The 23,170-nt window shown below is 46.0% G+C and overlaps 1 protein-coding gene across 3 annotated transcripts in view; it reads left to right on the top strand.

Annotated features, from left to right (window-relative positions):
• MIMS1 (mitochondrial inner membrane scaffold 1) overlaps nt 1–23,170 on the top strand; it is a 181,132-nt gene that overhangs the window by 16,321 nt on the left and 141,641 nt on the right. For all 3 annotated transcript variants that reach the window (XM_078687506.1, XM_078687504.1, XM_078687505.1), the window contains exons 2-3: nt 2,400–2,585; nt 3,552–4,036. In XM_078687506.1, coding sequence (XP_078543632.1) covers nt 3,579–4,036 — 458 coding nt within the window. In that variant the 5' untranslated portion in view covers nt 2,400–2,585; nt 3,552–3,578. The remainder of the gene's footprint in view (nt 1–2,399; nt 2,586–3,551; nt 4,037–23,170) is intronic.

Raw genomic sequence — 23,170 nt, 5'->3', positions numbered from 1 at the left:
TTAAACATTTTAGTTTAGAGAGGGGTCTAGTCTCAAGAACTGACAACACCTCGAAAAGTCTCAACCTGGCAGCCAGAACCATACACAGAATTATAAACGTTATCCAAGAAAAAACTAAAATCACCTGACACCACTATCCACAAGACCTGGATCCCCCGGTGTTTTAAGGGTACAGGAGTGGCCCTGAATAGCTTGGTAATGAGGATCATGATAGCTAGCCCACCCTGTGCTCTTTGCTCTGGAATGGCTTTAGCAGGTACACAGAAACATTTGTACCCATCCAGAAAAATGTAGTATGCGCCCATGTTTCCTGTAACATTATCGCATCATACTGTATTATGAAGTTGAGCCACTCTGGGTCCGATATCTTGGATCTGATACCTGCTATGTACCAGCTAACAAATCTTAATGTGGGATACTGATTTGGATTCCCATTTTATTTTGGTGGGTATACCTGCCAGAGCTGTTCCTTTTATGTACGTGTATGGGTGAAAGGAAGTCCGTCATTATTGTCCAGACTGGCCAGGGGGAGAAATCTGTTGTAAGTATTGTATTGTAATTGCATTTATATAGTGCTTACTACCACTGATGAGACGTTGAAGCGCTTTTTCAGCGAGTAGCACGCTACTTGGAGATTGAAGGTTTCCCTACTGCTGCCGCAGACAAAGGAGGCCTTGCCCTGGGATTTGGTTGCAGGTGCCTTTAAAAATAACACTAATGGTACAATACTTGTACCCTCCTCTTATGTATGCTGCATGTTAAAGCTTTGAAGCAATCGTCTTGGTAGTCCATGATATTTACAGTTAATCACCACACAATCCCCTCGAAGATGTTTGGTGGCAGAATCCACAGACCCTCCTAATAGGGTATCATTAAACTCCTTAATGTTTAACATTTATTTACCTATATATTCGATGTTTTCAATCATCTATAATGTATGGGACTACAATATTGCCAAACCTAATTCCAGGTACAGCATTCTACCCAAAGAAGCATGTCAGCTGAAGACAGTCTCTCTCTCTCTCTCTCTCTCTCTCTCTCTCTCTCTCTCTCTCTGTCTCTCTCTCTCTCTCTCTCTCTCTGCCTCTCTGCCTCTCTGCCTCTCTGCCTCTCTGCCTCTCTGCCTCTCTGCCTCTCTGCCTCTCTGTCTCTCTTTCTCTCTCTGTCTCTCTTTCTCTCTCTGTCTCTCTCTCCCCCAAGCTTTCTCATGGCATTTTGAGGTGAATAGTGGTTAATGGTACGCCTTCGATGGAAACCATTTACCTTTAGGCTTCATAACTTTAACCACAATTCTGAAATACTTGCTTTTGTGACAGCCTTTTTGCTAGTTTTGCATTGTTTATTCTCCTTTATAACTTCTTTCACTTGTCTTTGGGATTAATCATTTCTTCTTGTTTGTTAGTCCCTGAAGAGACATTGTTGGCAGACACCACATCTTGCATATCCTATACTTGTAACAAGACCTTTCTATGTTAAATTGACACTGCTAGTTAAAGTGCCGTAGCCTATTTGGGCTAACATGAAATATCCCATATTGCTTTTGTCAGTGGGTCAGCGTAGAGGTGTTCTCACCTATTATGCAAGAACAAAATTAAAACTTTTCTCAACCAACTTAATGTGAATTTAGAACTAAATAGGTAGAAATTACTTTGATGATTGTGAAGTGAAAATGGCTTAGCTGAAATTTGTACCGTTTGAATGCAGGGGTAAGTCACATCACTTTTTTCCTTACTGCAAGTAGTTAGTTGCTTTCGATGTCACCCTAATGAGCATATATTTGGGTGCATGAAGTCAGTTTCTATACAGATTAATATTTTTTTGTTTTGTGTGTCCATATAAACCTGGATAGACTAGAGAGTAAACAGAGGTGCGAAGACTTCTGCATCCTCTAGCTTATGTATGGAAGACTGAAATAATGAGCAATACCAGCATTCATCCTTATCCAGGATTGATTTGACATGCATAGGATGAACCAGGCACGTGTAATTATAATATCATAGATAAAAAATACTTTGCGTCAGCCCTGTTTTTTTGTTTCCACTCACAACTGCATGGACCACCGAGTCATCCCCCTTCGTCCATTGATTGGATTGCACTTTGAGCAATGTCATTTAACCTGTGTGCACATCATCAATAAAATAGTGCACTTCAGTGCCAGGACTGGTGGCCCACAATGGTTCATGTTTTTGCTTTCTTTTTTTAAAGCATATTCCCGCCGTCTTTAAAAAACTGACTTTTTACTTTAATTTACTCTTGATCTTTAAAGTTCCATTCTGTTTATTTGCAAAACATGCATACTTGCCAAGCCCAGACCTGTTGACTTTGCCAATGTATGTCTTGATGTGTTCCTTAAGTTTGTCTTGCTGTTCATATCTCATGGTTCCTTTTTCTTGCTTCAGCTCCATGCCTTTGCCGGACAAAGATTTACTATACTGTAGCCAGGCACATGTCCACCAACATGCATTTCAGTATTCTATTGGAATTGTGACTAACGTCTCTTGACCAAACTCTTCCTTTGTGCCTTGTGGGATTGCAAATATACCTCTAGCCGTGATCTTGCACTCTGCACCGTTTGCAAGCTGAAGGTAAGACATTCTTGCCGTTGTATTATTACCTTGTAGTCTATGTGGCTTTTTAAAGATTCTTTTTGGGATGGAATTCAGCACGTGTTTTATAACAAGAAGAGCATATTTGATTCTTCAAACGTCATGCATTGTCTTAAGGAAGTTAGCACCACCAAGGCATAGCAGTTTAGATGTGGGAAGTGTGTGCGTGTGTGTAGTCTGTTCTGCACAAAGCAAAAGAATTCTGCTCTGCCAGAAATGTTAGCCTTTTTCCTGCCAGATTGTATTCTCACTCACACGAACATTTCCAGGATATTGGTTCTTGATGTAGTTTACTTCTTGGTGCACTAATCACTGCTGTCATCTGCAGAACATTTCTGATGCTAAATTGGCATGCCATGGATGATGTACATATTGCAAGTATCATAGAATGCGGGTACGCTATTCAGTTCAGCACCAAGTCCCTTTCCAACATTCTATATCTTTTTCGCTCCTTGCTTTGCTTTATTGTACCCTACAGCATTATTGAAAAGCTGTCGGCAGTCATTTATAACGCTCCCAGGAAAGGGCATGTTTCCATACTGTAGAAAATGTTGTGAAACTTGCTTATGACTACGGAAGTTTATGATCATCTTTCATGTAACGGAATGAGGTGTTGCGTATTGTTATAGTGCATTTTTTCGCTTCTTCAATATTCCAGGTATTTCGATTATTGGTTGAAACACTGTCTGTTTAAATAAAGTTGTATGTAAAAGGTTAGGGTTTTGTTACAGTTAAGCAAAGGTACCAGTTTCTTTAGCAGGAAGCAAGCTTTTGTTCACATTCGATGCATATACAAAATATACTTCCATGTGTATTTTACTTTCCTGCTCTTTCCTTGACCAAGCACTCAGTTTACCTAAAAATTGTATTCCTTATTTGCAAGTGTTGTGAAATAAACACAAAACAAGTGTGGCCACTTTATCCATTAATCTTTGTCTCTTTTAGGGGTCCTAACCAATACCATAGTTCATAATGCAGCGACGCTTTCTGCAGGCTTTGATCCACCACACTGACCATGCATATTTGGTATGCTCCCAAACCAGTAAGTTTCAACGGGGCTGGTGCTTAAAGCGGTTCCCAGATGCAGCAGTCATTGGGCATCAAATGACTGTCGTCCTTGGACCCTCAAAAATGTGGCTTCATTCATCTGCCCCACACAGCGAGACTCCAGTAAAGAACCCACTTCAAAAGGAGCCTGAAAAGCCCACCACTGTAGAAGGCACAGGCGTCACAGAAGAGCCTGTATCGGAAAACACCACTGATGCTGGAGAGAAACCTAACGTAGCGGAGACTGACCCATTGCAAGATCGATCACTCTCTCTGTTGCAAAGGTTCAAAAGAACTTTTAAGCAGTACGGTAAAGTTTTGATTCCAGTGCATCTTGTGACATCCACCCTCTGGTTTGGATCTTTCTACTATGCAGCTATGAAGTAAGTACATGTGTAGGTAGATCATGTGTATGCTTTATTTTTCTAGGCTTCTGTTAATTTGTAATGTTGTTGGCTTGCCTTTTTTTCCTAAAGGGAAAGCTGGTGGGAAGGTGAGGCTTAAAATATATGCAATCAAATACAGGAAAGATGTAAATAATCAAGAATCAAGTTAGTGGATTAATTTTTGTTTTTCAAGCCAAATAAGGGAGTATACACATACACTTTCGGATGTAGTTGTGGGCACCCGGTGAAGGCTATATTTGTCAATTTGCCACATGTTTGGATAGTTCACTTCTGTTTCTAAGGTCATTAGTGCCCCATTCACCAATCTATTACAGATGAAAATTGTCCCTGGTTACCCCTCAGTGCCTTGAGTTTAAAACCCATTTTGCTCATCATCAATATTTCTATTCCATTTGTTCTGTTAGATGGCAACACAAAATGGACTGTGGAGTCTTTCAGTCTTTGCGGAAGCCTCAAGCATTTTCTGAAGTGCAGTGCCTAGCTAAATCACAATGAAAGGTTCTGTTTGCAGAGATCTCTCTAGATTAAGAATTTATCTTGTGGACAGCTAACCACTTTTACAATTGCTACTTCATATCGCCCCCACACCACTACCCCTTCATAATAATTTTTCAACCATGCTCTCTCAGCCCTTACCCTTTATCAACTCACTTACATGTCAATCTTTTCCAACCCATGGCACACACATAGGGGCAAATTAGCGAAGACCGTTCACCTCCCCCCCCCATCTTCAATTTTTAATCCAACATTAGTTCCTTCTCGGCCTGATCCAGCACAGCATTTATGACACCTGACGTTTTATCCCACCCAAAGGCAGCTTACACAGTTACTGCACTTTTGCTTATAGGCTATCTCTAAACAGGTTACCGTACAAGGCCCAAATGATTAGGAACTGAGCATCATGCAAACCAGTTTATGCATGTACAGTACGAAAACAGGCAGCTGCTGCAGCACACAGACAACACAAACTGGGCCTAAGCAAACAAACTAGCATCAGAGAATAAAACTTGCAAAGAACATTCACTCTGATTAAGCAACTGACGCAACAAACAGAATTCAATTGAAGGGACCAAAGGATATGTTAAGCTTCCTTTTTTTTCTTTTTTTTCCTGACAAAAGTCTATATTAAAGAAGGGTCTTTAAGCGATTGATTCGTTTGCGGTTCTCTGGAAAATCTATGGAGACCATCATCTTTAATTTTCTGTGATTTCTCCATGGTTTCTTCTCCTGTTTCACAATCTGGTCCAGCTTACTTTTTAGAAAGCATGCTGGCTTGAAGCCATCAGGCTATTTCTAAGACTAGGCAAGGGATTGTTTTCTCCAGTAGGATTGTAACTCCTGCCCACTGGTTCCTAAATGCTGTCCTCCTTGCTTGGGAACAACTAAAGCTCCTCCCCCCACGGCAGGACGACGCGTATGTGGCCCGCAATGGCCGCGATCAAGGAGCCCGAGCCTGAGGAACTACAACGCCTTCCTCACCACGGGTGCTGAAATATGTTAAAAAAAATTATTAATCTTGGGAAATTCGACCGCAAGTTCCCAATGGATGTTTGCCTTCACAGCTGAAAGCTGGAAAAACAAGTATTGGCATAGCCAATAGGTCTCGCCTTTGGGACCTTATAAGTGTTTAGCCATGCAGCACTTGATGTTGTTGCACCAAGAATATTGTACTGGATAACTAAACACTTATAAGGTCCCAAAGGCGAGACCTATTGGCTAGGCCAATGCTTGTCTCAATGCCTAGCGATCCCACCCTTTTTGTCACCTCTGCACCACTCTACTCTATGCCAATGCACTCTACGCCACTCTATACCATTGCTTTCTTCGAGGCCACTCCAATCTATTCTACGCCCCTTCACTCTATGCCACTGCACTTTACTCTGTAATACTCAACTCTACGCCCCTGCACTCTACACCAATCCACTGTATGCCACATTAATCTACTCTGCACCACGTTGCTCTCTGCCACTACACTGTACACCACTTTACTCTATGCCATCACACTCTACACCATTGCACTCTATCCTGCACCACGCCACTTCATTCTTCTGAAAAAATCTACTCTATGCCTCTGCCCTCTATGCCAATCTACTATATTCTGCTCCCGCCATGCCACTGCACTGTACTCCAATATACTCCAAACCACTGCACTTTATGCTACCGCACTCTTCGAACCACTCTACTCTACGCCACTGCACTCTTACACTCTACTCTGAAACACTGCACTCTATTCCTCTGAACTCTCACTCTACTCTGCACTACTGCACTGTATACCAGTGCAATCTGTGCCACTCTATACTCTGCATTGCTGCACTCTCATCACTCCACGCCACTCTACTCTGCACCACTGCACTATACTATGCACCACTCTAATCTACAACGCTGCATTGTTCGCTGCTATCGGTTGTTGCACTCTACGTCACTGCAGTCTACCCTGCACCACTTTACTTAACTTCACTCTACTCTGAGACAATCTACTCTATGCTACAGCACTGTACTCAACTCTATGCCACTCCATGCCATTCTGCTATGAACCACTGCAGTCCATGCATCTGCACCCAACGTCACTGCACTCTGCCATTGCACTGTGCGCCACTGCACTCTAATCTGCACCATTGTACTCTATGCCACTTTACTCTACACCACTGCATCCTAGGCCAATGCGCTCTATGACACTCTACTCTGCACCACTGGACTCTGCATCACTGCACTCTAGGCAACTGCACTCTCTGCCACTCTACACCACTGCACTCCATGCCACTTTACTCTGCACCACTCCACTCTACACCACTGCACTCTACTATGCACCACTCTAAACTACGCCACTGCATTCTACGATGCTGCATTGTATGCCGTTAAATTCTATGCCGCTCCACTCTGTCACTATGCTCTGTAACACTGTGCCAATACACTTTACTTCAGTCACCTCCACACCTCTGCACTCTGCCACATGACTCTACTCTGCACCACTCTGCAAGAGTTTGAGCTATTGGCATTGTAAATGACAATGCCTTTGATTTATGTGTTAATTAGTGAAACAGATAAATAAAAGGCATTGTCATTTACAATGCCAATAGCTTAAACTCTCGCAAATTCGAGACCTATTGCATTGCAAATGCTTGTTTTTTTCAACTCCTCGCCCTTCCTGTGCTTAGATTTAATCTTTGTAATAGCCACTTTGTGACTGCTTGCAAAATCAATAGCTTTTCGTTCTGAACATCTTCAAGTTGATGTGCATTTAAATGGCATTGTGGTAATATTTACTGCATTGCAACATATGGATTGTTTTGACAAAATCTTTAATCAAGAATTACACTAAAAAATACATTAGTGCAGTGTAAAATGGGATCCTATACGCACACCTTTAGAGGCATAACATGTAAATAAAATAATACTCCATCTGTAATCTCTGGTAGTTAAATGCAGCATGTTTGTTGTTTGTTATGCTTTTAATTTTATTTACTTAATTTTCTTGGACTGAAATAGTAAACAGTTAAGGAAAACACCAATTGAAAGAGGTAGAGGAATTAGCTTTTATAAAGTAAACCAAATCAAGATCTGTATGCACTTCCACATCTTTATCTCCATTTAGCTGTAACAGCAAAATGCTAGAAAAGATTTTTTGCCCATGCTTTTACAATTTGTGGCCGTTCTCGTACTCAACGACCAACCCAGTATTAAAGATAGTGCTGAAGGATCGCTTATGCTGGTGCTTAATCTCTTTTTGCATGAGCTGAACAAAAGGAAGAGTGCTTACCTTCTCACAATTTTAGATTTTAAACATCCATTACTGTACAGTCGGAAAACGTTCCTTGTTTTACCTGCTTCTTTCCTTTTTCAGGGTAAGGATAGTAAATACTCAAAAGCAAAATCTAAACAAGTTTGCATACTTGCCAATTACCACTTTCGATTCAAATTACTCATCTTTCCTTAATTAGCTAATTGAGAGAGGATTGTTACTATTAGCAACTGTTCTGCTGTTGCACTACACGCCCCAGGCCACTGTTATGTAAGCGTAATTTTCTTAGTACAGCTCAAGGTTTCTTAACCACCTGACCAAGATGGTAGGTGCTTTGAGCTACTCAAGTGGGTAAATTGTTATAAAATCCCCATATTTTCGTGAAGATTATACAAAGTAAATTTCTCCAGTCTGCATAAAAAATCTGCGTAAGTATATAACTTGTGTTAAAAAAATAAAATAAAAAAATAAAATAAAAAAATAACAAATACACGGAAGATACCTGCGTGAGACTGGTTTGACCAGACAGTGCCTCTACCACAGCACATGGTTTGGCCAGACAGTGCTTCGCCCCAACGCATATCCGCTTTATAGCCATCGCCCAAAAACATTTTCTGCCCGAACCAGTCTCCTCCAAGTGAAAAATATAGAAGTTGTAACCACTGAAGAGAGAAATTATGCAAAATAGATAGAACTAAAAAAACTGAAATTGTGTGAGATTATACGCACATAGTTAAAATGCTGCTCAGGACTTACCCGTGCGGTTCTAAGTATTTTACTCTACCCTTCATGAGGAATTGGCTAATAAGAAACATTTACTTAAACTATTTTAGGAAAGCATTTTACTGTTACTTTATTGGCACTAACTCTCCAGTCCTTTTTTAATATTAATAGCCTTTAAGATCAACGTTTTCTAAAGAGCCTTGTTTGTTTTAAGTTGAAAAATGAATTTTCAACAAAAAGGAGTTATTAAACTCTCTTGTTGGTTACTTAACATCATGTTTGTTCAGCTTGGGACTCGGAGGCTGACCAATAAGTGAATACACTAGCAAGCAGACTTCAAATGAGAAGTTTAAATTAGATCCCGGAAAGGGCCTGAGCATTTTAATTCTTGGCACCATAGTGAAGAGTGGCAGCTGAGGAGACACTGGAGCAGCAGGGCTAATGCTATACTGAGGCTTTTCACTAAGGCTGTTCCATATATACATGCGGACATATGGGACCTTCAGTCACCGCCATCTAGAAACTACTTTTTCAAATACCAACCAAAACTCAGAGCAGTTTTAGAAATGGGTTTTGATGCACGCTCAAGCAGTGTACGAATGTTCATATCATAGTGCCGTTCCTAAACCACATGATGGAATTTAGCAATCACATATTGCAGAATTCTTTAATCGGGACGAGCAGCACCAACAGGGGAACAGTGTTGTGAGCTTGAAAAATGTGATTGCACTATGTGTAGCCTGTTGGATGTAATCCAGCATTCCTGTAGTATTACCACAGTAACTCTTAGAGGAATGCCAGTGCTTGCAGCTGTTTCACATAAGGGCTGTTTTCTGTTTTTGGTATCACTGCATTTTGTTGGTACTCAACATAGTGTAATTGGTTGATTTTACAAATGCCTCACAGGCATCTGTGTTTAGTGAGAGTGCCTGACTTCTCGTTAGTTTTGTTTCTTCATCAAGTCATAGGCGTTGCAAGATTCTTATTTTGTTTTCTTTTTCTTTTAGAAGGGGAAGCGTTGTGTTTAATATTTACGTTGCATACATGCAACTCCCCTCTACTTATCAGGAGGAACGCACAAGCAGGAATTTATTTTGATCTTTTACAATGAGAAATATCCCCCTTTGGCTTCTGTATCTCATGCCTTAGTCCCAAAGCTGTGTCTGGTTCCAGGACTGCTTATTTGACCTTTAAACACGCTGGCAGAGGAGAATCTCTAGGTGTCTCTGGTATGCCCTTTCCCCTGTAGCTGCAACACATAGACTTAGTGTAGTGAGTTTGATTCCTGATTTTGTCCTCGCCACAGATACTAGAGGCCTGTTTTTGCATTTTGTGTGGAGATGACCTTGTGTTAAACACAACCCCTCCCACCCAAGCAGTTTAGTTTTGTAAACCGTAACGCTGAAATATGTTCTCCTCTGCATCTCAGTTGAGGAATTTGCATGGCCGATATCTTCTCCTTGTAAAGCCCACTGCAGCCTATAGAGATATAAGACTTTGCACCCATCTTAACATGTTTTTTTTTTTTTTTAAAGATCAGTCCTTGCATCATTTTGGTACAATTCTCTGGATTGCGCAAATGCTTTGTATGTGACCTCACTAAAGATTTATACAAAGAGCTACACAAAGATAGCATTTTTGGTCAACGTGTGTTTGCAGACGTTCCCCTGCTATACTGACCTCAATCCAGAGGGATACATATGTTTTGTAGACCTTTCTAGATCTTCTCTTTGACTGGAACAAGCCTCTCTTCACTACCACGGGAGAGGTACATAATACATTCTCAGATAAATGGGTCTTCTGCCTTTTATTTTAGTCACTGTCTTGTCAGCTGTTACACCTGGCAGTTTGGAAGAAAGAGTCTGCTGCATTCAGGACTTCACTATTTTTGGAAACTTTTCTGAGGATTGCTTTCGGGATAGCTTGACCTTGTAATGGTGCTGTCATTTCTGTTGTGTGTTTTAATTGCTTAGTCCTTCCTCTTTAAACCTGTCGGAGATTTGCCCTTTCTGCAGGATCACCCCGGATTTTTCGCTCTTTGCTGGACCTAGGTCTTTTTGCTGGATACAGAACTCTGTGCACTTTACCCCTTCTAGCCAGCCAGAGAGAGTGCTTGTGCTCCTTCTTCAAGTATAGTGAAATTGGTATCCCACGAAGTGGCACCTTTAACTTACCTGCGAGTGTTTAGTACATAGTACCAATTGTAACCAAGGCCTGTAAGTTAAATGCCTCTAGTGGACTGCAGTAACTATTATGCCATACACTACAGTGACAGTGCAAACATGACTGGGTAGGCCTATCATTTATAACCGGTCTTTTGCAGTTTTAAACTGCAACTTCGACCTGTCAATTTAACCCCTGTTGACAGGTCAAAAGCTTTCTTTTAAATATTTATAAGTCACTTCTATAGTGGCACTATTGCCCATAAAAGAAGGACATGTAGAAATGTAATGTTAAACCTGTCCTTAGAGTGTAAAAGCCCCGAACACTGTTGTCACTGTAGCAAGGCTCGCTGCTGAATTGGAAAATATTGATCTACATTATTGCATTTAATAAAGCTAATTTCGGTTAGGAAACTGCTAAAAAAAATGATTAAAAAACTGTTTTAAAGTAATACTTTGACTACAGTATTAAAGCCGCAACAGAGGTTGCTTCTCAGCTGCTTGGCAAAAGTTACAGGAGAAGCCATGTTAGTCCATTATGACAGCTTAACCCAGTGCATTAGCCCGATCATGCTTAAACCTATTCAACCCGATAAGGGAGTACCCCGTTGGTTTGATGAGCATAGCTTGGTGGCAAATCACAGACTGAGGAAGGCGCTCACCGCCAGTTCAAGAGCTTGGTCTAAGGACAGACCGCTTATCGGGAATACAAATCCACCCTTAAGTCCAGAAAAGAGGCTCTTGCGCGCAGACCCAGATCAGCATTCATTCAGCGCGAAGGCTCGCGCCCCTTCCGAGCGATCTCCGTTTTGTAACCACTGCCGCCTTTGTTCCTCTGGGGATAACCACTCACCAGCATCACGTCAGGGTCTTGGCACTCACAATTAAATAGCTCACGCCTTAATCGATGTGGTCTGCATGAGCAAGTTGAAGACTTTCCAGGCCCCTGGGAAAAGGGAGTATTGCCCCTTTTTTTAAAGTGAATGATACCCAGTGTGTTACTGCCGCCACATATAGGCTGGGGCATGGGGTTTTCATAATACTTCTCTTCTTCAAGCAGAGGAAAACCTCTACCTTTTATCATTATTTCTGTACAAAAGCAAGGATATATCACAGATAAGGTTCATTTAGCTCCTCTACTGCTATGGGTTAGCGTGTGGATGAATCCAAAGGCGTCATTATGTAGGGATAAAATTCAGGATTGTCCTAGCCTGGATAAGGGGTTTTCAATCCAATGGCTGAGCTACATCTCTAAAACCTTTCATGCGTTGCGATTATCCTCTTTGTATTTGAACCAGAGGAGTATTATTAAAGAGGACAAATCAAGGGTTAAAACCCATTTTCATAAATATAGCGAGGAAATAAGGCTGAGAACAGAATTATCTAAACTCTCAGTGTTGACCTATCATAAGTCTTTATAATCAGTGGCACTTGTCATTTAGTTATCGTTAGATTTAACATACTGGGAGCAGGGATGTGGAATTTCTATAGCCAGACGCCCGGGACATATTGTTTGTGGTCAAGGGTTTTCATGTGTATTTTGTCCTTGAGACAAGTAGGCCCAACCCCCTACAGCACAAACGCTTTGGCTCCCAGTTTACCACACCATAGATCATAGAAAGGTATTGACTGCAGTTAAGGTAATATTTTATTCCATGTGTTAATGCTGTTCAAACTTGTATTTATGGTTCATTAAGGCAAAGCCTTTGTTATTAGGCTGAGCGCTCTAAGGAAATGTTGTAAGCTCAGACTGCGCTACTAACTGTTTTTCCAGTATGAAAACGTGTACACACATTTTCAATGTTTAGCAATAAGAGGCTTTGTGTACTGCTCCCAAAATGCTTTCTGATTCGATGCAAATATTTGCAGAAGCTTGAAAGCAAGTTTGATGATTCTTTGCTTTCAAAATAAAATGTTCACAAAAAAATGCTGAAACTTTTCGTTAAACTACTGTAAAATTTTATGCACCATTTCTTTGCAACATAATTTAGTAAAATATATTGAGGTATGCTAGTATTTCCGAAAAATATTTATACTGGAAAATCATTGTAACCATTTTTAATAACGTTATGGGAAACATAAAAATAAACAAGCACTTGTAAAGCCAGTAGGTCTGAAATTGTTGGTCAGCCTTTTTGGTTTTGGCAATGCATTACTTGTTTAGGCATGGTTTTTGTAAAAACCTTAATGGTGTGGGAGCTGCCGGGCTCTCACCTTTTTAACAAAGATTGGCAAAAGCAAAAAAAAATTGTGTTCGAGGCAACCAATTTCCTTTGGCGCGCAATCCTCACCAACTTACAGAAAATAAGTTACGAAAGCTTTTCCACTCAACGCTATTCGTCAACACCGAATACTTTAATTCTGGTCGTCGTCGACAGCCTTCGGGCCTACCTAGGCCTCAACTCCAGCTCATGGAAAGGACGCCATTCCAGAGGTGTCCTCGATGTCGGTCGAAGTTCCCCCACACCGACCTTCATGAAGTGTGTAACCTTTGCCTCTCCCCGGAGCACGAGGCCAAAGACTGTTCCGCTTGTGCCTCTTTCCGCTCCAAAAAGACTATCCGGGACTCAAGAGCGAGGAGAATAATGGCTCAATCTTCGACTTCCATTCCGGACGACATCTTTGAAGAAGGGGTCCACGTCCCAGAACAACACGACGTCGACAACGGTTCCGAAGCAGAAGACTCGGAAGTCGAGGACATCACTCCAGCACAGCGGGTCGTAAGTAAGACCGTCGACCCCGACCCTTCCTCGACACATTCAATGAAGGCCCCGGTCACACCCTCGCCCTCGGGTGCACACCGACACACTGCTTCTACTGCCCCGCCTTCGGGCCCGGCTAAGAAGCCAATTAAGCCTTCAGGCGACTCGGGCTCGAGTCGGCCTTCACACGGTGCCGGCGCACATTTACCGGCACCGAAAAAGAAAACGGCACCGGCTACGCCGACATCCAAACCATCGGCGCCGAAGCATACCACTACTCCTTTGGCACCGAAGCCTAGGTCGGAACTAAGCAAACCCGATTCCAAACAACCACTAGAACCGAAAAAGCCATCGGATCCAAAAACCATTCCGGAACCGAAAAAATCCTCGGAACCGAAAAAAGCTTCGGAGCCGAAAAAGACTCCTGCTTCCCCGGTAAAAGGACATTTTCAAGAAACCAAAACAAGCCGCGTCGGTGCCGAAACCTTCTTCCGCACCAAAACATCAACCTCCGGCAGAGGATTTACCTTATCCAGACCCTGCTCAAAAGACTCTATTTTTTTGAAAACTTAGTTTATTGGTTTTTGTTCCACAAAACATACATAGTCTGTTACATAACCCTCGCTATCTCTATCCCACAGTGTCAGTCAAGGAAGCCCCCCCATCTGCATATACAATACGGGTCATGGATACAAACAGTGCACCAGTATAAACTAGGTTTTTAGGATCGCCCCTGTCATTACTTCTAACAAAACCCTATTCTCCTTCCCTCCTCCCCGAACCCCCATCACCGATGCGGTCCATTGTGTTTAACCTCTGTAATATGCGTGCACAGGAGTGATCGTGTATTGTTCCATGTGATGTGCCTGTCATGTCTCGGGCCATTCTTCAATCAGCATTCTACTCTACTCCTTCGTCTTGCGTCCCATAGTCGCGCAGAGCCTGTACTAAAGCTTCCCATGCCTGTGCTGTTTCTAACATTTTTTCCTTGTTTTGCCTACGCGCAAGCTGATATCGTATCGCACTTTCGCTACCGGCCCACTTGAGGAACTCGTTCTTCCACCTAGCGCTATTGGGCCCCACTGTCGCTTTCCAGTGTTTTGTAATTTCGCGCTTCGCTAATATTAGCCCCATGTCTATAAAGTTGCTCGTGATCTTGTTCTTGGGCGTATGTGGGAACCAGTGCAGGACACTAGTGGCCATATCAAACTCTAATCGCCGCTCTGTTACCGCATTCAAGGTATCTCCTACCTCCTTCCAGTAAAGATCTATCATTAGGCAGGTCCATAACATATGTTCCAATTCCACCCCGGCTTTCGTGCATCTGGGGCACGCTGCGTCGTCTACTTTAAAGTATTTCTTGATCTTCCCCAGCGTCAGATATGCTCTGTGAAGGATATAGAAGTGTACTGACTGGAATCTTGCGTGTCTCGTGCCCTTCCAGGCTCTCCGCACTAACTGCGTCCACGTCGTCTCAGGGATGTCTTTTCCTATATCTATTTCCCATTTTTCTTTCAGCGCATCTAGAGGTGCCAATCCTTCATTGAGCATTCTGGAGTATAGACACGTGACCGCCTTGAAGGTCCCCACCGCCATCATGGTATATTGGCAAGCCATCATTGTCTTTGGTTCCAACAGTCCTTTCCACCAGTGTGTCTGTATCGCTCTCGTCAATGATGCGTGCAGCAGGAAACTCCCTCTCGGTAGATCAAACCGTTCCAGGAGTGTTTGGTAGGGTAATAGCGCCCCATCTTCGTATAGGTCTCACAGCATTTGCATTCCCGCCTCCTTCCAGGCCTGCAATTGCGACCAGTCGCCGCCGTGTGGTAGCGCCGTCACCATCCCGAGCGGGATTTCGGGGGCATACGGGTGCAATACACCCGCCCTACGCTGCGAGCGGTTCCAGCACAGTCTGATCGTTTTCTCTTCTTGTGATAGATCCCTAAGGTCTAGTCTCTGCTGCAGCGCAATGAAGGAGAGGACATGGCGAGGCATACCTCGACCCCTTGTATGTTCTGGTCCTCTAAATTCTCGAGCTATCTCCTGTGTATAGATCTGCAGTTGGGCTGCTAGGTAATACAACTCAAAGTCTGGGACCGCCAGCCCTCCCTCTGCCTTAGGTCTTATGAGCGTCGCCTGTGCTACTCTGCGCCGTCCCGTGCCCCAGAGGAAAGACACAATCAATGACTTCAGTAATTTAAAAATGGAGCCAGGTATCCACACTGGTAGTGTTCTAAAATGATACAAGAATCTAGGAAGCGCTATCATTTTTAATAGCGCTATGCGGCTTGTCACTGATAATGGGAGGGTGGCCCAAAAGGCCATGCTGCCCTTCAAGGCCCTTATCCCGCAGTCAATATTTCCCTCCAGCAGGTCAGCCGCCGTGTGATAAATGTGCACGCCTAGGTATTTCAGGCATACGGTCTCCCATCGTACCGTTCATATCATGGAGGGTTGGGTCTCCCCCCGTCGCGCTGGGAACAAATACGTCTTGGACCAGTTTACTCTCATGCCTGAGACTTCCCCAAAGTTTGCTAGTAAATTTTTCGCTCCCATCATTGCATTGTCAGCATCTTCAAGGAAGAGCAGCAGGTCATCCGCATACAGCGATACGTACTGTTGACCATCCCTACTCCGCAATCCCCCGTAGTGGTCTCCCGTCCGGATCGAGATCGCGAGGGGTTCCACCGCCAAGGCGAAGAGCAGTGAAGACAGCGGACACCCCTGTCTCGTTCCTCTTTCCACGGGGTATTGAGATGATATCAGCGTGCCCATTCTCACTCTGGCCACTGCCGACGTGTACAGTACTTTCGTCCATTGTAGATAGTCGTCTTCCACACCAAAGCGCCTCAGTACCTTGCAAAGATACTCCCACTCTAAGCTGTCGAAAGCTTTCTCAATATCTACCAACAGTATCATTGGTTGTCGTGCCTCTGGGAGGTCTTCCTCCAGCAGGCGTATTAACCGCCGGATGTTCGCGGTCGTATTCCGCGTTGGTATAAAACCAGCCTGGTCTTCATGGACTAGCGTGGTCATGTGATGTAGCAATCGAGCTGCCAGAATGCTGCTCAGTATTTTGTAGTCGGTGGTTAGCATTGATAGCGGTCTATAAGATGCTCTGTCTCTGCTCTCTCTCCCTGACTTTAAAAGAGGCACCACTAGCGCTTCCCGCATAGATTGTGGTAGCCGCCCTCATTTTTTCGCCTCTTTGTAAACTTCTAAGAGTCTCGGGGCTAAGAGGTCAGGTAAAATTCTATGGGCAACCCATCCAATCCTGGGGTTTTGTTGTGCGCCATGGGCTTAATGGCGCCTCGTATTTCTCCTAGCTCTACATCCTTTCCTAGTTCTTTCGCCTGTTCATGGTCTAGTTCAGGTAAGCGGAGATCCTCCAGAAAGACATCTACGGCCGGATCTCCGGCCACCAGTTTGCTTTTGTAGAGATCTTCATAATAGCTTGTGAAGCACCGTAAAATCTCATTTTGGGTGTAAACCTCCTGTCTTTTCGCTGTGTGTAAGGCTACAATGGGGGAACCTCTTTTCATGGGGTTGGCCAGCCAAGGCAATAGGGTCCCCGCTCTGTCGCCCTCTGCATGGGTCCTCACTGTGTAGGCTTTATGGTCAAAGCTACGCAAGCGCTCCGTTTCGGCCGCCACCGCCTCTTTTGCCTCACTGACCTTTTCCTGTAGCTCAGGGTGACCGGGCCTTAATAGCTCTGCCTCACAGAGCGCTTTGTCGGCCCTTACCAAATCGTCTAAGAGTACTTTCCGCACTCCTGCATATTTCCCTATGCAGAGCCCTCTAATGACTACCTTAAAGGCATCCCATTCAGTTGCCCTCGTCCCAGTCGTGCCAGTGTTCTCTTCAAAGTACTGAGTAATTCCCTCTCCAGCGCAGCATGAAAGAGAGGGTCGTCGAACGTCTCGGGACGCAATTTCCAAGAGGGGACACATGAGATTCCAGGCATCCATTGCATGGTGACCAGTATGGGGGTTATGATCGGATATCGTTCTAGTCAGGTATTCAGTCCCCGCAATGGCCGGCATTACTACTGGGGAGCACAGCACTGCATCCAACCTCACGTGCAGCTCATGCATGTCTGAAAAATAGGAGTAGTCTCGGTCTTGTGGGTGTTGTGCGTGCCAGGCGTCCACCAGCCCCCACCGTGCCTGCCATTCTAGCCTGCCTTTGGTTAAACGGTGTATCGGAGAATCAGCCGGGGGGTGTGACCTATCTAGAGAAGTATCCATTATGGAGTTAAAGTTGCCACCCATCACTAATGGACCGGCAAGTAAGTGCGCCAGAGATCCAGATATTTTCGCCAGAAAGTTCAACTGATCAACATTAGGTGCATATACACTACAGAAAGCAACATCCCTACCTCTTAGTTTCCCTGCAAAGGCCACAAACCTGCCCTCAGGGTCTATCGTCTGCCTAGTTACCTGAAAAGGAACTCCCGCTCTAATCCAAATTAGTGCACCCATTGCAAACGCAGAATATGTAGTGTTGTACATCTTGCCCCTCCATCTACGCTGTAGTGCCACCCCTTCAGCCTTTAAGTTTCCTGGAGTAATGCAACATGTATCCCTCTGCGCACCAAGTAGGCGTGAATCTTGTGGCGTTGTCAGTGTGAAGGCCCCTCACATTCCAGGTTATACATCGTAAGCCAGCAGAATCACCCATTGTCCCACAGTGTCCTGTGCATCCCACCCCAACCACTCCCTAGGTGCCCTAAACGTGGTAGTGTATTTACATCGGTGGTGCGCCCTCCCCCTTGTCCCTTTAAACTTCCCCAGCCCCCCAAGAACAGGACCTAGCAACATCCATCTAGCTTCCATCCAAACCATTTTGAACCCTAACATGTAACTAATCCAACAGTAGACACTGTGGGTACGCCATAAGGGCAGTGAGGGAGGGTTGTGCGCCAACGGGCCGCCGCCCTACTCTTGCACTCCTCACAATACAACCGGGCCAGAATTAAAGATATGTCCCAAATGCCATCCATCTCCCACCAACCATCCTCGACTCCCTCCCAGAGCCCATAGCAGGCAGTCCTCCACAGTCCTCATTTTGACCCCATACGGCTCACCGAGTACGTCTATCCTTCATCCAGCATCCCCTCTGCTGTTGCTGGGTTGACCTCAGGCAAGGGCACGCTGTCTGTCTCCGAGTGTTCAGTGTCCGATTGTTCGTTACCCTTTTCCGACTCCATGCCATCCTGCGACGGAGAATCTTGAGTTCCTGATAGTGCAGACACCACGTCCAAGATATCTTGCCGTTCTGCTGCTGTCTGTGATGGAGAAGGCCTCCTCAGTCCTCTCTGCCTGTTACGGATCCGTCGTGACTTCCGTGGTGGTAGTTCTTCTATAATGATCCTCGCTCTCTGTTCGTTGCCATCCTTTCCGGCCTTGTATAATTCTAGCCAAGCACAGGCGTCACCTGGAGTGTCGAAAACCACGATTTGTCATCGACAATGACTCGTAGTTTAGCTGGGAATAGGAGTAAGTATTGAAGCTCCTCGTTTCTTAGTTCTCTCTTGACAGTCAGAAAGGAGGTTCGTCGGCGCCGTGTTTCATATGTATAGTCCGGGAATATATTGACCTTGCTGTTCCCTACTTGATAGGGGCCATTCACACATGCTTTCTGGAGCAGTAGGTCTCTATCCCGATAGTGTAATAATCGGGCCACCACCGGACGTGCGGGTCGACCCTGCTGCGGTGGTTTAGCCGGGACTCTGTGCACGCTCCAGAGTGTAGAAGGTGGAGAGGCCCTCTGGCACCACCACCGTTTGGAGCCAGTTCTTAAGATAGTGCACCTTGTCCGGCCCTTCCATTTTCTCCGGCAGGCCCACTATCCGGACGTTGTTCCGGCGATTGCGCCCTTCGGCGTCCTCCTCTCTTCTTTCTAACGCATCGATGCGCTCCAATACATTAGTCATGGTGGCTTTGAGGTCTTTCTGCGATGGTTCAAGGGAGTGGAGTGTACCTTCCATCGTTTTGACTCTGTCGGCCAATTTTCCATGGTCAGCCCTCAATAGGCCCAGTCCCGTGGCCACTTGCGCAATATCCTGTTGCAGCGCCGTGCGGGACTCTGCTATAGCAGTCAGGATTTTGTCCAGTTGAGTCTGCAATTGGGGGTCTCGCAGTTGTCCGGGGTCCGTTTTCTCCCCTTTATCAGGCGTTTTGCTATCTGACGTTGGTTGAGCGCCGCTCCTGCTCCCTTTGAGCTTCCCCATGTTAGGGAGTCGCCGTTCTCCCCGCTCTTGCTGAAAGGTCGTTATAGTCCAGCACTGAGGGCCCCTGCACGGCCCAGCCCTCCCAGGTCACGACGACACCACCTGTCCAACCTGCAGTCCAGAAAGTTCGGGCCCAAGATCAAGACGAAAGCGGCGGGAGAATATGGCCCCAGGTGATGTCCGTCGAGGCTATGTTTATGTAGACAACCGCGTCAACAGCCCCGATCAAACCAGTCCGTTTCTCGGCTGCGAGCTAATCCACAGATGTCATGGCAGATTTGGCACAGGCCGGTGACGGTCACCAGTCCCCACCGTGGGCGCACAAGTTGGGTGATCCGCAACGTGGATCCCCCCAGGTCTCAGGATACGCTGCCCCATGCGTAGCGCGGCCCCGATCTCCAGCTCATTGACCTACCATCACTTGTCCTGGACGTTGGCGGACCTGCTCCACCCAGGTCAGCTCTACTTGCGCTCCTCTCGTTCTCAGCGCCCTGGTGCAGCCCAGAGTTCAGAAATTAGGGTGGGAGTGTTTACGCGACTTAGAGGGCACCCACAGTTTCACCGGAGGTCTTCCACCAGCTCCCTTCGCCCGTTATGCCCGTTGTCTAGCGTCTTTCTGTTCCAGCAGCAGTGGTAATGCTCATTCGGCCTTTCATGACAAGGTGCGCAGCCGCCGTAATGCCCTCGCTTCGACCTCCGTCCTCAGCATTCAGTAGCACCCGGTGCGGCGCTCCCCCACCAGTGATCAGGTTAGTTCTGGGAGTGCCTTCACATTGTCGCACAGATCCCCCTTTTCCACCGCCGGCCCACGCAGCTCCGTCTCACAGAGCGCCTCACCCGGTCCTCCGTGCTGCACTCCCCGCCGTCAACTGCCGCTGCAGCACTGCTCCACTCCGCTCACGCCGCAGAGGGCCCGGGGGACCCGGTGGGGGCATGGCCAGATGTAGGCCACTCGGTTGTTCCTGCCGCCGCCGCTATAACTCACAGCCTGCGGCTCCAGGAAGACTCCACGGGCTCCTTAACGCAGAGCTCCCGCGGTTCCCCCCAGCCCTGCCGGGTCAGTTCATAGGCAGCCAAACAACATCTATCGGGGGGCAGAGGGGGGTCCAGGAATGTTCAGCAAGGTGCCCCGCAGTTCCTACTGCCTCCAGGGGAGATCCGCCGCCGCACAAGAGGGTAATCCACGGACCCCTTCCAGACAAGCCCTGCAGCTCCGTCCTCGCCGGGGGGCAGCGAGCGGCCCGAAGGGGATGGCCCACGGCTCTCACCGCGAGGGGGTATATTTGTCCCCGGTTCCACGCAGTCCGCAATCTCTAGGTCGCCGCTGTCGTCGCTCTTCGCCCCACCAGGTCTGCGCGAACAGCGCTGCCATACCCAGCCGATCCCGGGGAAGATCGTTATTATGACCCCCACGGCGGTAGCTCCCAGAGCAGTAGCACAGCTTCCCAGCCCGGCCGGTTCACTCCTCAGGTCTCCGCTCACGACCCCTCCGGTTTCCAGCCGCTTTCCAGGCGACGTCGCTAGGCTCCGCCATGGCGATCGGGGACACTCGCAGGCCCGCCTGTGGTCGCGGATGTCCGGAGCCTCAGTGCTCCTTTGTAGCTGCCATTTTGGGTTTCGATTTACTTGGCGCACCGGCCAGTGCGTCGACGATCCTCCCCGGGTCCCCAGAGCAGGTTCAGTCCCCAGCCACGGCTCCGATGGGGGGGCAGTCCCTTCCCCTGTCGTTCAGTGGGAGACGGGGGTCTCAAGGGGCTATATTACAGGATCAATAGGGGCTCGGTTGCGGAGCCCAGCGCTCAAGCGGCCGTCACCATCGGCGCCAAGCCACGCCCCCCCGCTCAAAAGACTATAGCTAAAGATCCAATTACTGGACAGTTAATCTTGGCTTCAAAAAAGCGACCACTGGACACTCCAGCTCCGCATTCAAAGAAGAAGGACATGGCTACCTCCCCCTTAAGACTGCCTTCCCCTTCTCTTTCACCACATCCTCCCATACCACAACGTTCCCCAGCATCCTCTATCATACCAGACAATGACAACAGGGATGATAGCTCTGATGATATGGGGGGTAACATACCTGATCCAGCTACTCCTACAGGATCACCTGACCTTTGGGATGATTATACCACCCCAGATGTCCCAAATGTCCCTCAGGATGACATATACCCCTCAAGACCTTCCCCACCAGAAGACACTATAGGGTTTAATGAAATAATCCACAAGGCTGCACAATATCATGGGGTAGACATACATACAGACCCGGTAGAGGAGGACTTCCTAATGGATACCTTTGATAATGCTCAAAGGGCCTCATCCATTTTACCAATGCTTCAAGGAGTGATTAAGCATGCTCCTGAAGTCTTCAAGGACCCAGTCAGAACTCTAGTCATTAACCCTCACATAGAGAAAAAATATAAGACTGCCCCCTCAGACCCAGCATATATTAAAGGTCCAGTACCACTAGACTCACTTGTAGTTTCCAATGCACGCAAGAGATCAAACTCACAAACATCAGATGAAGCCCCGACACCAGATAAGGAGTCTAAGCTACTTGACGCATCAGGAAAAAGAACAGCGTCTCAAGCAGCAAACATGTGGCGTATCGCCAATACACAGGCATTATTAGCCAGATACGACAGGGCACAATATGATGAGTTAGAATCATTAATGAGGCACCTCCCTGACAAGTACAAGGATAGAGCAAATGAGTTTATCCAATAGGGGAAAAACATCACAAACACTTCTATTCGGTGTGCACTCAATGCAGCAGATACCGCCTCTATGGCAATTAACACCAGCGTTTTACTACGCAGACATGCCTGGCTACGCATATCAGGGTTCAAACCTGAAGTACAAAGTGCCATTCTGAATCAACCCTTTGATGAGCAACACCTATTTTTGGACCTAATGAAGATGTATCACTTGAAAAAATGATAAAAGATACAGACATCGCCAAATCTATGGGAGCCCTGCAGTCGCAGGCTTCCAGACGTTCATTTCGTCACTCATCCTATAGAGGTGCCACCAGGGGATACTCCTCAGACACAGCTTCTACCTCGTACAAAACCCCTACACAGTCCACTTACAGCAAAGGCTACCAAAGGGGCGGTTACAGAGGTAACAATAACTAAGGCAGAGGTAAAAATAACTCCCACTCTGCCTCCACCCATGCCCAATGACTCCCTTCCCCCGTCCCATTTCACTCCTGTCGGGGGAAGACTTCAAGAGTACCTGCCAGCCTGGGAAAACATCACATCAGACAGTTGGGTGCTCCAAATAATTCAATCAGGTTACTGTCTGGAACTAACATCTACACCCCAAAACATACCACCCAAGCAGCATCAAATGTCACAAGAGCATTTAACATTGCTCAGACAGGAGGTAATATCCCTCCTGCAAAAAAATACAATAGAAATAGTTCCAGAGCATCAGAAAAACAAAGGAGTATACTCCCTATATTTCCTAATACCAAAGAAGGACAGATCTCTAAGACCCAACCTAGACCTCAGACCTCAAAACATTTATATGCAGTCAGATCATTTTCATATG

The sequence above is a fragment of the Lissotriton helveticus genome, chromosome 4_1 (genome assembly GCF_964261635.1).
Source record: "Lissotriton helveticus chromosome 4_1, aLisHel1.1, whole genome shotgun sequence".
NCBI lineage: Eukaryota > Metazoa > Chordata > Amphibia > Caudata > Salamandridae > Lissotriton > Lissotriton helveticus.
Note: the sequence above shows the minus strand (reverse complement) of the source record. Positions and strands in the feature narration are given on the sequence as shown.